Below are 16,893 nucleotides of genomic sequence, written 5' to 3' on the forward strand. Positions count from 1 at the left end.
AGATGTTGGGTTTGCTGACACGCTATGCAGCCCGCTCAGTGTGGCCAAAAGCTCATATGTCATGACAAAGAACGGTTGGTGGTTGTGACCCAGGAATGACAGGCCGACAGCAATACCGCAGCCACCCCCTCAATCCCCGTTCAAACCTTCTTGGCCATGAGCTCCTTGAGCTTGGCGCGGTGTGGCCTGCCCCTGGCCAGAGCGTCCACCTCTTCCTCCAGCTCACGCAGGATCAGGGCCGTGCGCCACCTGTGGAGCAACGGGTGGAGCAGGTGGGGGGGGGGAGGGCTCGCCTGGGTATGAAGGGTTGAGAGCTACCTTGCTGTGCAGACAGGGTCCAGCGAGAGAGAGAGAGAGAGAGAGAGAGAGAGAGAGAGAGAGAGAGAGAGAGAGAGACTACGCAGGCTGTTACGCCCGCGTGAATTGAAAACGTTGCTCTCATCCAGGAGTGCACACACAGCAGCAGCAATATTTCACCCCAACAGCAAGGCTGGATGAGAGCGAAACCACTCAACCAGTGAGCCCGCAGGCCGCCAGTTGGGCAGCCCACATGCCACCTTGCAGAGGCGAGCTTGCCTTCCTCAGCCCCACCTGAAGTTGATCTTGGCCAGTGCTGCGTCTGTGTAGATGTGGTCCCCAACGTACAGGATGTCATCACCCTCAACACCCAGGGCCTTCTCAACCATACGCGCGCTGTGTGGGGTAGGGTTGGGGAGGGGCTGGTTGTTCCTTTGCAATTGCCAAGTACAGCACGGGATGCCGTCAGGTGACGGAACCGATTGGGGTGAGCTGCGATCTACTGCAAGCAGTGTACAATGCCCTGGACTGCACCGCACTGTCGCTGCTGAGGGGGTGACTGCTGCGCCCATGCAGGCCCCGCAACTGACCTCAGCAGCCACACCTTGCAAGTATCATCAATTCCCTGCCCCACCTGCCGCCACAGTAGAGGCCTCCTCGTTTTGCTGCCAGCACCGGCCGCATGAGGCCGTCCTCAGTGACCACTTCGTACAGCGACATGTTGTAGCTGAGGGTTTTTCATGGGCGGGGGCGGGGGTGGGTGTGGAGGAGCGCACAAAGCAGGTTGGTGGTCATCGTGCTGTTACACGATGATATGCCACCTAACAGCAGCATACACATGCAAGTGTTGATTTGGCCTCCGGCCAGCGCTTTTGCATGCTGGTGGGGGGCTTCTGCATGTTCTTGTATGCACGCTGCTCTGCAGGCTGACTGTCGACCCACCTGAAGAAGTCTGGCTTGCGCGCCATCACGATCACCTGCGTCGGTGTAACCAAATGTGATGCCCAGGATGAGGTTTAGGGCACGTGGCCAGGGGTGGTGGGGGCGCAAGCTTGGGGTCCACGCGCGTTCCTAAGCCGCCACGCTGGGAAAGCGACCAGCAAGAGAAGGCCTGGGCCCATTCTGGAGTCAGCCTCACAACCGTCAGGCCCACCATGTCGAAGAGGTCGCGCCACGTCATGCCGTCTGGCAGGAACCTGTCGTAAGCGTAGGCCATAAGCGTGGACGTGTACCTGGGGGGAGGATGGGTGCGTGGGGGGGGGCACGGTTGAGAGGGAGGGGGATGTGTGTGTGTATGTGTGTGTGTGTGTGTGTGTGTGTGTGTGTGTGTGTAGCGGTCGAGCAAGGCCATCGCGGTTTGCGCATGGAGTTGCTGAGGGGCATGCAATGTGTTGGTTCCCTGCCGTTGTGGCGCTGTGTGTGTGATTTGCAAGATCGACAGCTTGCTCCAATGTCCATCCTCAGCAATCCTTCACCCCCCTGCCTACATCCTTTTCGGCATCCCCCCTTTACTGGTAGTCGCTGTTGGTGATGAGCAGCATCATCTTGCCACTGTCCCTCTGGTCCAGCAGGGTGCGTGCCATGTCGGGATCAAGCTCGACAAAGCGGGATGGATCCTTCAAGGAGATTGCAGGGGTGCAGTCGGGGGCAGAGAGGGGGCCGGGAGGGGGGTGGCAGAGTGAAGCCCAGCACAAAGCTGAAGCTTTGCAAAGATTTCCACTCTCTCATTCTCAAACTCAAGTGTGTGCCAGAGGGCTGCACTGCCAGGTCCCCTCGTCGCCCCCCGTCACCCCCGGTCAGTCAGACCCCCACCTTGATGATCTCTCCCTTGAGCTTGCCCTCGACATGTGTGCGGTACAGCGCCTTGGCCACCATGCGGTACAGCCCCTGGTACGTCAGCTGGCTGCCACCAGGGCCACCACCAGCACCAAAGCTGAAGGCACCTTGGTCAAGACGATCAACAAGCTGAGTTTGGGGGATGGGTAGGAGGTGAGCAAGAAGGCGGGTGTGTGAGTTGATGCATTCGTGTGTGAAGTAGCGTGAAACGCTTTGTGCAACACGCTCACCAGACTGCAGCAGTCTGGTGAGCGTGTTGACACGGGTGCTTGCTACTGCTGGCTGGTTTTGCCAACGAGGTGCATGCCCATGGGTGCCGCGTGCACCCATGATGTCGCCCCCGCTTTTAACGCGACACAGACACGCATGCGCACACGCGGGTGTGCGCACATGTGCACGTGTGTGTGTGCGCGCGTGCGCGCGCACACACACACACACACACACACACACACACACACACACACACACGCACGCTGCCTATTTTTGGCAAATGTGCATATTCACAGTTCCACACACCAACATACAAAACACGCAAAGACACACGCATAAACGCTTTCACATGCGTGCAAGAGTGCGCGCGCGCACTCACACACACACACACACACATACACACGCACGCGCGCTTGCACCACACACACACACACACACACACACACACACAAACACACACACACACACACACAAATAACCTGGCAGAAGAGCACGGCTTCGCTGATTGAGAAGAGTGTGTTGAGGAACACCCAGCGGCCCTCATTGCGCAGGTTGACCACCTCACGGCCGTACGCCTCGCGGATGTCCTGCCAGCCCATCATGTGCGTACCATGCATAGCACGCTTCACGAGCCTGATTCATAGGATGTGTGGTGGGGCTGGGTTTGGCGCATTAGGCACTGAAAGCAACATGAGGATGACGATGAGCTTTCGGAAAAATGGGGTGATCGCTGGGGTGGCACCGGCGCTGGATCCGAGCAGACCCAAATCACCTTGGGAGCTGCACTGGGCCCTGCATGCGTGTCTCTCACCCGTCCCCCCCATGCTCACCCAAACCTGTCGACCTTAATAAGGTTGCCCAGCTCCTTGTCCATGATTAGGCTGTGGATGCATGTGTATACGGTGCGCGATATTTGTGGAGATTCAGGTGGCCAACAAAGTTCTGTCATGTTTCGAGCAACGCTTGTTGGTTTCCTAAAGGCCACGCTCACCTTGAGGGTGCAGCAGCTGCAATTTATCAAACAGGCCCCGGTACCTTTGCCCTCGTGACCCCTCAAACCGTCCCCTCCATCCCCACCCGCGTATGACGAGGCTGCTGTCGAAGCGCAGCCCCTCCACCGGAACCCCCAGCTGCCTAAGAGCCTCCACGCCGTACTCATAGGCACGGCCCTCCCACGCATCGACATCGTAGTGGATCAGCGTCTGGCGGCGGTGGGTGAAGAGCACCCGAGGGGTTGGGTGTGAGGCTTAAGGGGGGGTCCAGGTGGCAGCATGACTACTGCGAAATTGGCCACAGAATCAAGCTTGCTCCTGCTCGCTCTCGTCCTCACACCTCCCATGTGCCGCTTCACGCACCCGTACCCACTGACCCCGCAACTCCTTACATAGTCGAGGTCAAAGCCAATGCACTTGATAGACCGCAGGTTGAGAGTGCGACTGCAGTAGATAGCACGGTCTGGCCGGCTGGTGCTGTAGTCCGGGGGAACATCCAGGCAGTCCAACACCTCCTGTGACGTGCATATGGAGTTGAGGGCGTCCAGGTGTGGCGTTGAGGAGGGGCATGCCGAACAAGCGCTGTGCAATGCGGTGCAAAATGGTTCACCCCGGCACAGCACGGCCGGGGCCTCTGGCAGTCATGCTCGTCGCCGGTGCATCTGCAAGGCCCCGCAGGCGCCCCCGTTCCCTCCTGTCTCTGACCCGACCCTGCTGACCTGGACTGCGCCCTGCAGTGACTCCAGGTCCGTCGTGACGATACCCTCGAGTGACTCCAGCCCAAACAGGTTGACCACTCCGGCGCGCTTTAGGCGTTGCACAAAGTGCAGGTTGCCCTCAGTGGTTTCACCCAGGTAGTCAAACTGGACGGCGTTGTGATGAGAAAGGGGGGGAGGGGGCGGCTTGGACGGTGGCCTGGTCGGCAGGGACACAACAAGGGGCTAGAATTAGGGGGGGGGGTGAAGATTGCCCACAAGCACAAGCAGTGCGTCGCGAAGCTCCGAGCACAGAATGCAACCCACACCTGCTGCCGTCGGCAGCGGCCTGTACATGTCCTGGGCGTTCGCTGCCGCCCGCGCAACACGGTCATCACCTACCCTCCTTAGCCCCACCTTGCCTCCCTCCCGCTCCCCGCACCCGTGCATCCTCCTCCTCCACGTCCTGCACCACCCCCGCAGACGTCACAAACGTGTCGGCCTTGTCGCCCCCCTCCAGCTGTGTCACCAGTGGCAGCTGAGGATCCCCCGTGGTAGCGGCCAGCGCGCCCTCAGTGGTGCGGGGAGGCGGCGCGCGGGCTGCACCGCTGTCGTCGCGGGCCGCGGCGTGAAAGGGTTGGAGCCGGCGGCGTTGCACCACGGCCGCGCATTGTGCGCCCATTTTGAGCGGGCGTGGTGCTCTGCACCGGGTCATGGGATGTCCAAGAGCTGATCGCATGTCTGCTCTTTATGATAGAATCTACAGGCGCCTCTGACGTCCAAGGAGTCGATAAGAGTCAGATCTGCACACGTGATCAGCCGCAGCAACCGGTGTCTGGCAATGATTTCGGCGGCCCAATGTCAGATGTTTAACAAACATGGCTCGGTACCGGTACCGGTGTGGCGCTGGGGAGGCGGCCAGGTCAGCACATGCAGCAGCTTCGAACCGACTTGCGACAGGCTGTTTACCGTATACCATGAACGCCGTGTCATGCAGAGACAATGTTGGTACCGCCGCCTAATTTGAAGTGCAGTCCCGGTTTTGACGTGCAGTACTGGCGTGCGGTTTCGGCGCAAGCTGATTGCAGCAGAGGAGAGCGTCGCTCCAATCCCTGTCATCCGAGACCCTGCGCGGCACCTGCTGAGCTCATACAATGGAGGGCACTGAGTGGGCAGCCTTCCATTGGGGCTCGGCGCCGGGTGCGGTCGTGCGCGCCGGTTGGCGCGTCGCTGCACATGGCGGTGAGGTCGGCGCGCTCGTCCTGGCGCGCGGCAGCAAAGGCAATGCTTGGAACGGTGACATGTGGAGCGACTGGGACAAGGCGGTCGCGCTGCTGGCAGCTCGCAGCACAATTCGCGTGGTGAGAGGCAGCACACGACATTGAGCGCGATGCTGCGCAGCTGTCCCCGGCCTTGGGGGGGGATAGCGGTGCCACACCCCCTCGCACCAGGAGTACTTCAGACTGCCGACTCACTTCACTGAAGTCATCGTATGTTGACGCCCCTTCATCGCACTCCCCTCACACTCAGGTGGTGCTGGCTGCAGAGGGTCCCAACTTCACAGGGGGCTTGGATTTGTCCTACCTGGCGCAGACCTTTGCACGCAACACAGAGGCGGGGCCATGCCCTGCGCGCCAGCGGCGACGCTTTCTCGACTCGATTACTGCAATGCAGACCGCGTACAGTGTCCTGGAGATGCAGCCATGGCCCGTAATTGCAATGATTCAAGGTGGGTCAGCGCTTGCGCATGTACTTGTGCTGGCCATGGCCCTGCAAGCGTGGTAATGGTGCGCCAGGGGGTGGCAGCACGGGTGCTGCTGGCAGCGGTGCTGCTGGTAGCGGTGCTGCTGGCAGCACCGAAGAAGCTGAAGCTGCTGCCTGGTCTCCTGCATTCACGCCAAAGCAGCTGCCACTCTTGCAACAAATGCTGGCTACTTGACTGCGCTGCCCGTGATGCAGGCGCGTGTGTGGGTGCCGGTGTGGACCTGGTGACTGCCTGCGACATGCGCTACTGCACGAGCGGTGGGCATGAGGTTTGCTTGGCACAAGGAAAGGGACAAGGGGGTATATGTGTTGGCCAAGAGCCAGATGTTGTGGCTGGGCAGCCTCAGCTCAAGACAATATACGGATGCGTGGCCCACCCTTGCAATTCGCACTCGCTGCGCCCATCATTGCTTCCTGCAGATGCGTATTTCTGCGTCAAGGTGGGTGCGGCCAGCTGTGGCTGCTGCGTGCCGCATGGGCTGCCAAGGTTCAGTGCATGCATGGATGTTGCTCGCCATCCTTGATGGGCAAGCCTTATCAACGCCGGGTCCACCCCTTTGGTGGTTGGGGTGCTCGACACAGGAATTCATGCAGCAGTGAGGGCTTGTCTCCATGTGTGTGTATGTGTGTGTGTGTATGTGTGTGTGTGTGTGTGAGTGTGTGTGTGTGTTTTCCATCCTAATCACGTCACTGTGGGCCTCTTGCTCCCATGCAGGAGGTGGACGTGGCCATCACAGCAGACCTTGGGACACTGCAGCGGCTGCCGGCAATTGTTGGGTGCGGCCTGCACACTGCACAGGCGTGCTGCCTGCTGCCTGCATGCGTGCCCACAAGCGCATGTACCGCACTGATGCAGGGATGAAAGTGAATTGGCGGGACCCACCTAAAGCTCTCTTTTCTTCTCCTTGCCTCTCACACTCTGCCCTTGCTGGCATATCCAGGCATGGTGTTGCGGCTGACATGGCCCTTACGGCGCGGAGGATTGGTGGGCACGAGGCAGCAAACATCGGGCTAGTGTCGCGCTGCTTTGCAACCCAGCACGAGATGGTGGCACACGCACTGCAGGTGGGTTTCAGAGGGGTGTCAGGCTAGTGTCATCACCTCATGTGTGCTCGAGCGTAATCCGGCAAGACATCAGCCTGAAGTTGGCAACGCGCGGTTGCAGCTTGCTCCGTTCGTCCACATGTCTGAGGTGCCCTCAGCAGACAACCTCCTGCCCTGCTCCTGCCTTTCAACCGCCCCCCCCCCTTTCCTGCTACCCCGCATCTCTTGCCTTCCTTACAAGGCTGCTGGCGGCATTGCGTCCAAGAGCCCCCTGGCGGTCTGGGGTACCAAGCGAGTGCTGCTGCACACGCGCAACGGCTTTGGCGGCAGTGGTGTCAGGGGCGGCCTGGACCACGTTGCGCTCCACAACGCGGCGTTCTTGCTGGGACAGGACATCGAGGCCGTCGTGCAGGCACGCACAGCAGGGAAACCACCGCGCTTTTCAAAGCTGTGAACATTGTGTCAGCTTTTTCATATATGTCATATGTGGTGTAATATTCGAGCAGCAAAGCTCCAAAAAATCTATTTGTACTTCAACGACAAATGGAGACCGAGTCAGAGAAGTGTCTGCATCTTGGTGAGGGCATTGCGTTGGGGCGCTCATGTGCGTGCATGCATGCCGCTGAAACAGTGCATGCGTCTCCCCGCCAAATTCATACAGACATGTAACACAGGCCGACCTTTCAAAGCGTTGTCGCATGCGCGTGAGCGTTGCATGCCCCATGCTGTCCAACTGCAAATCCAGTTGGTTGCTACCCTGCTCGGCTGCACCGGGACCAACATCATCAGTAATTGGCCACATAGGTTGCACATAAGAGTTTGTTTAGAGGCATGCAGGCTCACGCGCTCCAAATGGGTGGTAGGAGGCGCTTCGGCGGTGTCACAGAAGCACTCCACTGGCAGCTGCCCCCCCTCCGCCCCCCGCTGCGTTGCCGCCGCTTCCTGCATGCCTGCTCACTGCGTGCACGTCTTGAGGTATATTTAGTGATCCTCTGGTATATCGATGATAATAGGGGAGCAACTTCCTGAATTGAGTGCGGACGGCACCTGCGTTGTTGCTCGTCAAACACAAGTCTCCCGCGCTCTGCGAATGAAGGGCAGGCGCGCAACGTCCATATGGACGCGCGAAGGAAGAGCTGGAGCATCGATCGGCGCAGAAACGGCACGATCGGGACGAGGAGCGGAGACGGCGCGCGCTGGAGGACACAGCCGCTCAGCCCGTGACGCTGCGGACAATGAGCCATCGCGCATGCTGCACGCTGTGACGCGCAACCTGAGGGATGCGCTCAGTGATCTCCAGGACAGGGCTCTGGCCAACACGGAGGAGCTGCTGCGCCAGGAGAACCTGATCAGCGACCTCCGCCGCCAGCTGGCCGCAAAGTCGGCTCAGGTTGCGGAGCTGTCGGCGGCGCTGCTCATGGGCTCAGGGGCCGGCAGAGCAGCCGATGACTCTACAGACGATGTGAGCAGCGGCAACGGCGACTGCACTTCCAGCACAGCTGGCGGCGTCGACGCCAGTGTTGGCGATGCGACCGAGCGTGGCTGCAGGGCCGCATCCTCACTTGCTGCGGCTGTCACGCACAGCAGCAGCCAGCATCCCAGCAAATGCCTATTGGCCATCAGCAGCGGCGCACTGAGCAGCCATGAGAACGGCAGGCCGTGCAACAGCATCAGACCCGCGGCTCACGGCGGTGCCGCCATCAGCAGCGCGAGCAGCAGCAATTGCATGAGCAGCAGCAGCAGCAGCAGCCGCGGAAGCAGTCATAGCACTGTTGTTGGCGGTAGTCTTGGCCTCACTCACACAGCCGGCGCAGCCGCTGTCGATGGAGCGCCGGCATCAAGCGGCGCGTGTGGCCCTCCGTTTGTTGAAGAGCCCCTAGGCTGCATGCTGGTGCGCGCAGAGGACCTGGCAGCGCAGATCGCCGTGCAGCTGGGTGAGATGAATGTGGTGGAGGAGGAGGGCCCCAGCGGTGACGGCTGCGGCGACTGCGGCTTGAAGGATGGCAAGGCTGCCTTGCAGTGCCCTCTGGTGGCATCGCCCACGACCCCACCACTCGTCGGCCGTCGGCGTGTTGCAGCCGATGCTCCACCCCCAGCCGAGCGCACACACACGGGCGCCGCCTGGCCCTATGAGAGGGTGCAGCGCACAGGGGCAGAGGTTGTATGAGAGGCCATGTGCGAGCTGCCAGTGAGCGAGCGAGCTGTTGGGAACGCTGCTGTCAACCCACCTCTAGCCTTGGTGCTGAATCGACCTAACAGCAGGCCCGATCACCATGCTTGTGCATGCGCATGCAATCTTGATATGACGTGATTCAGGCCGTTATAACCTGATGAAATTCAGGTAGCTTGCATGCATGTGCCACCCCTTGCAATTCATCACATTCGCCGCTTGTGCAAAGTAGACATATGCGCTAGGTCAATGAGTCACGTAGGTGGACGCCTTGTTTTGCAGGTAGAGTAATCTTAGCGCAGGGGTGGCTGCCTGTGTTTATGGGCTGTGCTAATACATAGATGCAGGCAGGGGTGGCAAGTGAGCTACCAAAAGAGGGGCGAGGCTGAACGGGGCTTGTGCCGCGCCGCACACACAGCAGGGCACCTTCGTCGCCTTCGCGCAACATGTCACCGCTTCCTGGGTTTTAGGCTCGCACGACCCCGATGAGTTTATGTGACCTGAGCGTTGTGGCCTGAAATCAGTCCTCACTTCCCCAGCAGCTCTCCACCAGCAGCATTTGTCACAGCGAGCTTGTCCTAGCTGGCAGCCCGAGTTCTCGCCGTGCAAAAACCGTCGGCACTGCACCATGACCTGACGACAGCGACTGTAGCCAATTACAATCCGCCAATTGTGGTAAGATGAGATTATCTACCCGCAATTGTGCTAAGATGAGATTATCTACCCCCCTGACGTGCTCGCTTTGATCGAAATGATCTCGCAGCGGAGGTGCGGCGCTTGGCAAAAGTGAGGGTCGCGGGCTCATCAGCGGACCGAACAATGCGCACGCGCGTCCTGTGGCTGGTGGTGATGGCTGTCACCTCTCTGGGTGAGTGTGTGCCCTTTCAAGGAAGCAAAGGGAAAATTTGTGGAATTCCTATCGCATATACCAAGCTGCCTGCAGTGGCCTGTGGGTTGCGTCAAGTCGACGCGGCGCGCTGTTCGCTTGCCGCTCGTCCTGGTGCTTGGGCTCGGCTGGCGCGCGCATCAATAGCAACAGCGCCCGGTAGAGGGCAGGTTGGACAGCGCATCCCTAAGGCTGCATCCGCCTTGAGGAGATAGGCATGGTTGTGGTGCTGGGCCTAACGGCTTCTCGAAATAGCTGGACGGTGCATGGCAAGCATGCGTGTGTCGCAACAGCAGACGCCCACCTCACCTGCACCCCAGTGTCCCATATTATGCTTCAACTCGGCTATGATTTTTACTCCCACATTCTCCCCTTGTGTTCATCACACGCATGTTATCAGCAGCGGGGGGCGGCTGGGCGGCAGCACCTGCACCCGTCTTTCTGCCGCGGGCGTCGGCTGTCGGCGACATCCTGGTGTCGCCCTTCACATGTCCGGGCATTTTGGGCGGCGTATGCGGCTTGGCGTGCCAGCGCACCGCGTGTGGCGCCCTGGTGGAGTTTTACCGGCTGACGTTCAACGACAGCAAGCCCTGGACACGTGCGCGCACGACCTGGGAGGTGGTGAGGAGCTCGCCATGCGACAGCATCGTGCCTGCGCCGCTCCGGTCAGGGCCCCCTGCCTTCTGCCGCTGGATGGGCGTCAGCTGCTGCAGACCCACAGACATCGCCGCGGGCCGCTGCAGTGCACTCCACAGCGTGATGGGCATCACCCTGCGCGCGGACAATGTCAACGGCAGCCTATCAGACCCCGCGCTGATGGACGCGCTGGAGCAGCTGCATGCCTGCGGGATGGCTGAGCTGGACGTGGAGGGCAATGACGTTGGGGGCCAGCTGCTGCCACGCTGGGGGCGGTTCGCCAACCTTAGGGTGCTCAACGTCGGTGCGTGCTCATGGTGGTTGAGGGGGGGGGGCAGGAGCTGATTGCCGATCTGAAGCTCGGTGCATGGGTAGGGGTCATAAGCTGGGATGTGCGTGATGCGGGTCGGGGGTAGCACCAGGTAGGCTGGAGCATTGGTCCCCTGCCACGCGGGACTGCAGCCTTGCTAACAATTTTGATCGCCTCCACCTGCCCTGCAGCTAACAACTGGCTGAGCGGCACCATCCCAAGCGAGCTGGCACTCCTGAAGAACCTCACGTACCTGGGGCTGGGCACCAATTTCCTGCAAGGCACTCTGGGGGACTGGGTGGGCGGCCTGTCGCGCCTGGAGGTGCTCAACGTGGGCTCAAACCTGGGCATCAACAGCGCCAACGGCTCGGACATGGACGGCCACCTGCCGGGCATCATGGGCACGATACCCCCCTCGGTCGCCAACCTGACGCGCCTGGTGGAGCTGGACTTGCAGGTGGGACGCGCACTGACAGGGGGAGGGTGCGGAGCGTGGGTGGGGCGGCAGCAGGAGAGCGCAACCTGCGAGGTAGCGCTGCCTTGCAACCATCTTCTCACAGGAAGCTGCTGCCTCATCCAATGCCACAGCGACAGCAACGCCGCTTTTGTCCCGGAGCGAGGGGCGCCTAGACGCATTCGGGGGCAGCATGTCGAGTTTGCCTCTCAGCTGCTGAAGCGCGCGCGGCTGCCCCTCTCAACCTTGCAGACCAACTCATTCCATGGGCACATTCCCGACAACATCTGCGGGCCCGGCACCAACCTGCATGTCCTCAGCCTGCGGGGCAACCGCCTCAGCGGCCCTGCGACGTCTGTAACGCGTTGCAGTGAGCTGACGGCCCTCGACCTCAGCGCCAACAAGCTGACAGGCAGCCTGCCTGCCACGGCGGTGCGCATGGGGCGAGCAACCGGCCATGGACGGGGGGAGCAGGATCTGCAGCTGTGGGGCGGTGTGATGAAACTACGCTCTCTGCCAGTGCCCAATCAGCCCACCACAGGCAGACCCTCTATAATTGACAGCTGCTTGGGCAGTAAATCCGAATCGTTCAGTGTCACGATTCACATCAACCTGAAAGGAGCTGGCTGGTGTCCCCCTCTCTCCCCTTCTCCCAAGAACTGGACCAAGCTGGTATCCCTGCTGATGGGCAACAACCGTTTCGGCGGTACGCTGCCTGAGGAGATCTACCTGATCCCCATACTCTCCTACCTGGACATCAGCAGCAACATGTGAGGGATCGGGGGAGGCCATGCGCTCCAACAGGGTGTGCCAGCACCCTGGCGTCAATGCTCTCCAGATGTTACCACGCCCCGCCTGTGATGAGTCACACATGCTTGGTCTACCTCGCCATTTCAGAGGAGATGGCGAGTCACAAACCCTCTTGTGCAGGCCGAAGCCCACTGTCGACCGTGAACGCTCTCATCCTGCCCCAGCACACCCTCGCTGCCCCCCTCTCTCAGCCTGACTCCGCCTTCCCTCCCCTCACACCAGGCTCGAGGGCACCCTTGATGACCGCATCAGCCTGCTGATCTACTTGATATCCTTTGACGCAGGCGGCAACCGGCTCAGCGGCACTCTCACTGAGGACATGTTCTTCCTGCCACAGCTCACCACCCTCAACCTGGCGGGCAACAGGCTCACTGGCACAGTGCAGCCTTCCCTGGGGTGGGTGCTAAGGGGCCCCTTCATGGGGACAAGGTGCTACTTGCCGTTGAGCAAAGGACTGCACACATTGATATGTTGGCCTCTGAAACCTCTCCCAACTGTGCTACCTGCAATGCCGCTGCACAGCCCCGTCGCCCCTTGTCCAACCGCCAAACTCCGTGCCACCCTCCATCATCTCTCTCCGCTTTCCCCATGTTCAAACCACAGGCTGGCTTACGGGCTGCGCGAGGCCAGCTTTGCCGGCAATGTGGGCCTGCTGGGCCAGCTGCCTGACGAGGCGGGGGGCCTGCCCTACCTGCGCCGCATCAACCTGCGCAACACGAGCATGTCATGTGTGCCGAGCCACGTGGCCCTGGCTGCGCGACAGGCTGGAGCCTCCGGCTCTCCTGTGGTGCCCTCACGCTGCCCCAGCAGCGCGCTGCTGCCCTGCTTTTTGGAGTTTGAGCCCTACGACGCCCCCCGCAGCGACAACAGCCACCTGCGCTGCCGCCCGCTGCGCCGCAAGTCCCCTGAGGCCGCGGCGGCCAGCTGCTCCCCCGCCATCCAGGCGCTGCTGCAGGAGCAGGAGCAGGCTGCGGCGGCTGGCGGCGCAGATGGTGGGGAGCTGCGTGGCGAGATGAGTGAGCAGTGGGAGCTGCCTCCCGCGTACTACCAGTACCAGGGCTGCGCCTGCCTGCACGGCTACCGGGAGCAGTGGGGGGAGGGCGGCACCGTGCTGGTGTGCGTCCCGGATCGCAGCCTGCTGGAGCCCTGGGCCTGGGTGCTGGTTGCGCTGGGCGGCGTGCTGTTCCTCTTCATGTGCGCGCTGGTGCTGGTTGCCAGCAGATGGGTCCTCTTCCGCTCTCGATGGCTGAGGGACGCCGACCTGCGACGCAAGCGCGCGCGCTGGGGCTCCCTCAAGCCCGGGGCGCGCCTGAGCGTGGTGGTCACTGACGTCGAGGGCTACTCAGGTGAGGGCGGCGCCCGGTGGGTGTCTGGGGTCCGCAGGCTCGCGGCGCAGCCACGTTGTGCGTTGCCTGGCATGACTTGACTTGAAGACTGTCAGCCGTTAGCCGGGGCCGTGTGCTGTGTGCCCGTCGAGGACCAGTTGGGCCAGCGAACTTGCCATCTTGCCGGTGCTGGAGCTGAGGAGATGGAGGAAATCCTAGGTTGCCAAGTCCTTCACCTCAACCTCCCCTCCCCACAACCTCGCGCCGCATTTCCAGAGCTGATGAAAGCGTGCCCCAGCCTCACGCGCAAGGCCGTGGCCATGCACAACGCCGTCATGCGCAAGGCCGTGCATGACCAGGCGGGCCACATCTTCGAGCAGGAGGGGGACAGCTGGGCGGTGGCGTTTCATGATGCGCAGGACGCGGTGGCTTTTTGCCTGCAGGCGCAGCAAGCCCTGCACAAGGTGTGCGGGGCTGGTGGGGGGGGGGTGTCAGGGAAGGCAGGGCTGGACACTCGGAAAGCACGCAGAGCTGGGCCCGTAAAGCACAACAGCAGTGGCTCTGCTGCTTGGCGAGTGGCACATGGAGTTGCTCGCACCCTGTCACCCGTTTCTGCATCTCCATCAGATTTGAGTCAGCTGCATGATCCCACTGCGCTTTCCCCCCATGGCCTTGACCCTGCAGCCGGGCTTGCACGTGCAGGAACTTCAAGTTGTAGTCTGATCCCTTTGTCACGCCTGGCTACCCCTTCACCATGCAACCATGTCCCCCCTCCTAGGTGGACTGGCCCCTGGGCCTGATGAGCTCATCATCGTTGCGGGGTACGGGGCAGAGCGATGACGAGGGCCTCGCCAGCATGACAGAGGGCTCAGCCCACAGCACCGCTGGGGCAGCCCTTCACCAGCGCGGGCGCCTGCGACAGCTGCTGGGTGTGGGTAGCATGGGCATGCTCCTGGCGCCTGGTCAGGATGATGCGCGCGGTAATGGCAATCGCCAGCAGCAAGAGCAGCAGCACCAGCAGCAGGAGCTACAGCTGGGCCATCTGCCTTCGCTGAACAGCAAGGCCAGCCGAGAGGGCAGCACCATTAGCGACGTCAGTGCAACGGACAGCATCACCAATCCCGGCGCTCGCCCTGGCAGCCCGCGCAGCGCTGACCTGGCGTCGGGACTGCGGCGGGCGTCGCGCGGCGGCTCCAGCATGTCGCGGCAGGAATCCCTGGGGGCTCCTGCCTCGCGCATGACGTCCGATGTGATGTCCCTGTCAGCGTCGGCGTCGTCGTTTACCGAGCGCGAGGGCAACGACCTGGTCCACCACTCTGCGAGCAGGACGCAGAGCGGCGGCGGCGCCGCCATGCCGTCAGCCGCCAGCGCCAGCGGTGCGCCGACTGGCAGCGGCTGGAGCCGGCGCTCGCGCGCGTCTCACGCGCGCTTCTTCAGCATGCTGCGGGCGGCGGGCAGCGCACCCCAAGGGCGGCTGTTGTATGGGCTGCGCGTGCGCATGGGCGTTGCTAGCGGGGCCCTGGCAGATGAGGACGTCCACAGCAGTGCAGTGTTCCGCCTGGCCAAGCGTGAGCAAAGGCGGCCGTATGTCAACCAGGAGGGGGGAAGATGCTGGATGCTTGCATTTTCAAGGGCTGAGAAGTTGCCTACCGATCTCTCTTTGCTGCCGCGGCATGCAGCCCCCAGGATTATGCAAGCACCAGTGGCCACCGCATCTCACCCGCCTTCCCCCCCACCCTGAACGCAGTGGTGTGCGACATGGCCAACGGCGGGCAGGTGCTGCTTGAGGCGGCGTCATTTGACCTGGTCAAGGACCACCATGAAGAGCTGGGGGCGGTGGACCACCACGGCTATAACGACCGCACCCTGGTGGGGCGCGCTGGGCTGCGGTCACTCTGGACATGCTGGTGAGGGGCGCGGGATGGTATTGGGGGCTTCTGAGTTGTGTTGCGGGTGCGCATGGCAAGGCAAGGTTGATATGCAGGCAGCCAGCAGGCTGGGTGTGCTGTATGGGGCCCTTGTGGGTTAATCAGTCGCCTGCGAAGCGACTTTGCTGTCACACCGGCAAGTGTGGGTACGCGCCGTTGCGTCATTTTGGTGTGCTCCTCAATTACGTCATTTGATCACCATCTGCTCCTCTGCCGGCAGTGACTGGCTGCCCTGTGTTCGCCGCAGCAACGCCTACGCTGTGGCGGAGGGCGTGAAGGGCTCCAGCATTGTGTGCCTGGACATGGGCGAGTGGCAGGTGCCGGGTGTCAACTGCGCGGACGCCTTTGGAGGGGAGGACCGCGCACCTGCTGCTGCAGGTTCTGTGGCGGCCAGGACCCCAGAGCCCAAGCAGTCTCTGCTGGGTCTGGCCCACACAAGCTCGGGACGGCTGCCGCGGTCCTCCTCTATCGGCAGTGGGGCCTGCGACCAGCAGCGTCTGCGTGTGTACAGCGTGCTGCCCCAGCCCCTGGCGGAGCGCGCCAAGGTGTGGTGCGGCGCCCTGGCGGTTGGCCCAGGGTGGCACCAGACAGATCGCGGTTTCTTCGACGCCCCGGGCGCGGCTGCGGCTGTGCTGGGCCCCGAGGACGCGCTGGCGCCGCCGCAGGACGCTGCCATGCCGCCCGTGACCCTCGTATTTGCAGCTGTGGAGGGTGCCAAGGCGCTGGCGCGCGCCCGGCGCGAGGCGGACGTGCGCGCCCTGGCTGCGGTGCTGGGCACGACGCTGCTGGCCACGCTGGAGGCCTTCCCTGGCGGCTACCTGTGCCGCCAGCAGGAGGGTGACCTCAAGTACATGCTCGCCTTCCCTGAAGCGAGCGCGGCTTTGCAGTGGTGCCTGCTGGCTCAGGAGGCGCTCATGTACGCGCCCTGGCCGCCCGCGCTGCTGTCCCTGCCTGGGCTGGCCGAGGTGCACGCCCCGGGTGACGGCGCGCTGCTGTTTCGTGGGCCGCGGCTCAAGATGGGCGTGTGCGAGGGCGTCCCCCAGAGCGTGGAACCCGACCACGTGGGGCGCGCGGACTACCACGGCGCCAGCGTCAACCAAGCCGCGCGCTTCATGGACGTCGCGGCGCACGGCGGGCAGGTGGCGTGCGAGGAGGCCCTCACGTGCGGCATTTTTAGGTGGGGACTTCGTGGGTGTGGCATGTTGGGAAGGGTTGTGGGGACCTCAGGTGACTGCGTGAGGCTTGCAATACTTTGTGGCGCCACAGCAACTGTGACAATGCAGCTGCTCCACCAACAAGAGGGATTTTGAGTGGCCAGTGGGAGAGTGGGGGGTGTTTCGAAGACAGAGCCTGCAATTGTGAGTACGCCCATGGCGCTCCTCATGGCAATCGCGCAGCAGCACCGCCCTGCTGCCTCAACGCATGTTTCGCGTTTTTGCCTGGGCTGAACCCAGCTTCTCCCTATTCCGCCTCAACCCCCTCCCCCCACTCACCCCCCTTGTCCACACTCCCCACCACCCCCACCCACCCCTATGC

At 62.2% G+C, this 16,893-nt stretch overlaps 3 protein-coding genes across 3 annotated transcripts in view; 2 read left to right on the forward strand and 1 right to left on the reverse strand.

Moving 5' to 3' along the window:
• Nucleotides 1–140: 140 nt before the first annotated feature.
• MNEG_0828 (hypothetical protein) lies at nt 141–4,712 on the reverse strand (the record flags this gene model as incomplete). The annotated part of the gene is made up of 13 exons (XM_014050689.1): nt 141–249; nt 592–693; nt 932–1,024; nt 1,240–1,274; nt 1,451–1,529; nt 1,810–1,913; nt 2,110–2,262; nt 2,823–2,976; nt 3,174–3,224; nt 3,421–3,545; nt 3,728–3,850; nt 4,055–4,198; nt 4,473–4,712. 13 exons carry the CDS (start codon nt 4,710–4,712, stop codon nt 141–143), a joined length of 1,512 nt encoding a protein of 503 aa, XP_013906143.1.
• Nucleotides 4,713–8,087: 3,375 nt separating this feature from the next.
• Nucleotides 8,088–9,005, forward strand: MNEG_0829 (hypothetical protein; the record flags this gene model as incomplete). The annotated part of the gene is made up of 1 exon (XM_014050690.1): nt 8,088–9,005. One exon carries the CDS (start codon nt 8,088–8,090, stop codon nt 9,003–9,005), a length of 918 nt encoding a protein of 305 aa, XP_013906144.1.
• A 1,648-nt stretch (nt 9,006–10,653) lies between these two features.
• Nucleotides 10,654–16,893, forward strand: part of MNEG_0830 (hypothetical protein) — a gene marked incomplete at both ends in the record, with an annotated part of 7,489 nt that continues 1,249 nt past the window's right edge. Inside the window, 10 exons of the mRNA XM_014050691.1 lie at nt 10,654–10,834; nt 11,032–11,297; nt 11,547–11,726; nt 11,952–12,064; nt 12,327–12,500; nt 12,708–13,450; nt 13,706–13,893; nt 14,208–14,997; nt 15,177–15,336; nt 15,605–16,534. Of these exons, the coding sequence (XP_013906145.1) occupies nt 10,654–10,834; nt 11,032–11,297; nt 11,547–11,726; nt 11,952–12,064; nt 12,327–12,500; nt 12,708–13,450; nt 13,706–13,893; nt 14,208–14,997; nt 15,177–15,336; nt 15,605–16,534 (3,725 nt within the window). The remainder of the gene's footprint in view (nt 10,835–11,031; nt 11,298–11,546; nt 11,727–11,951; nt 12,065–12,326; nt 12,501–12,707; nt 13,451–13,705; nt 13,894–14,207; nt 14,998–15,176; nt 15,337–15,604; nt 16,535–16,893) is intronic.

Source organism: Monoraphidium neglectum, assembly GCF_000611645.1.
Source record: "Monoraphidium neglectum strain SAG 48.87 unplaced genomic scaffold scaffold00073, whole genome shotgun sequence".
NCBI classification, from domain to species: Eukaryota; Viridiplantae; Chlorophyta; class Chlorophyceae; order Sphaeropleales; family Selenastraceae; genus Monoraphidium; species Monoraphidium neglectum.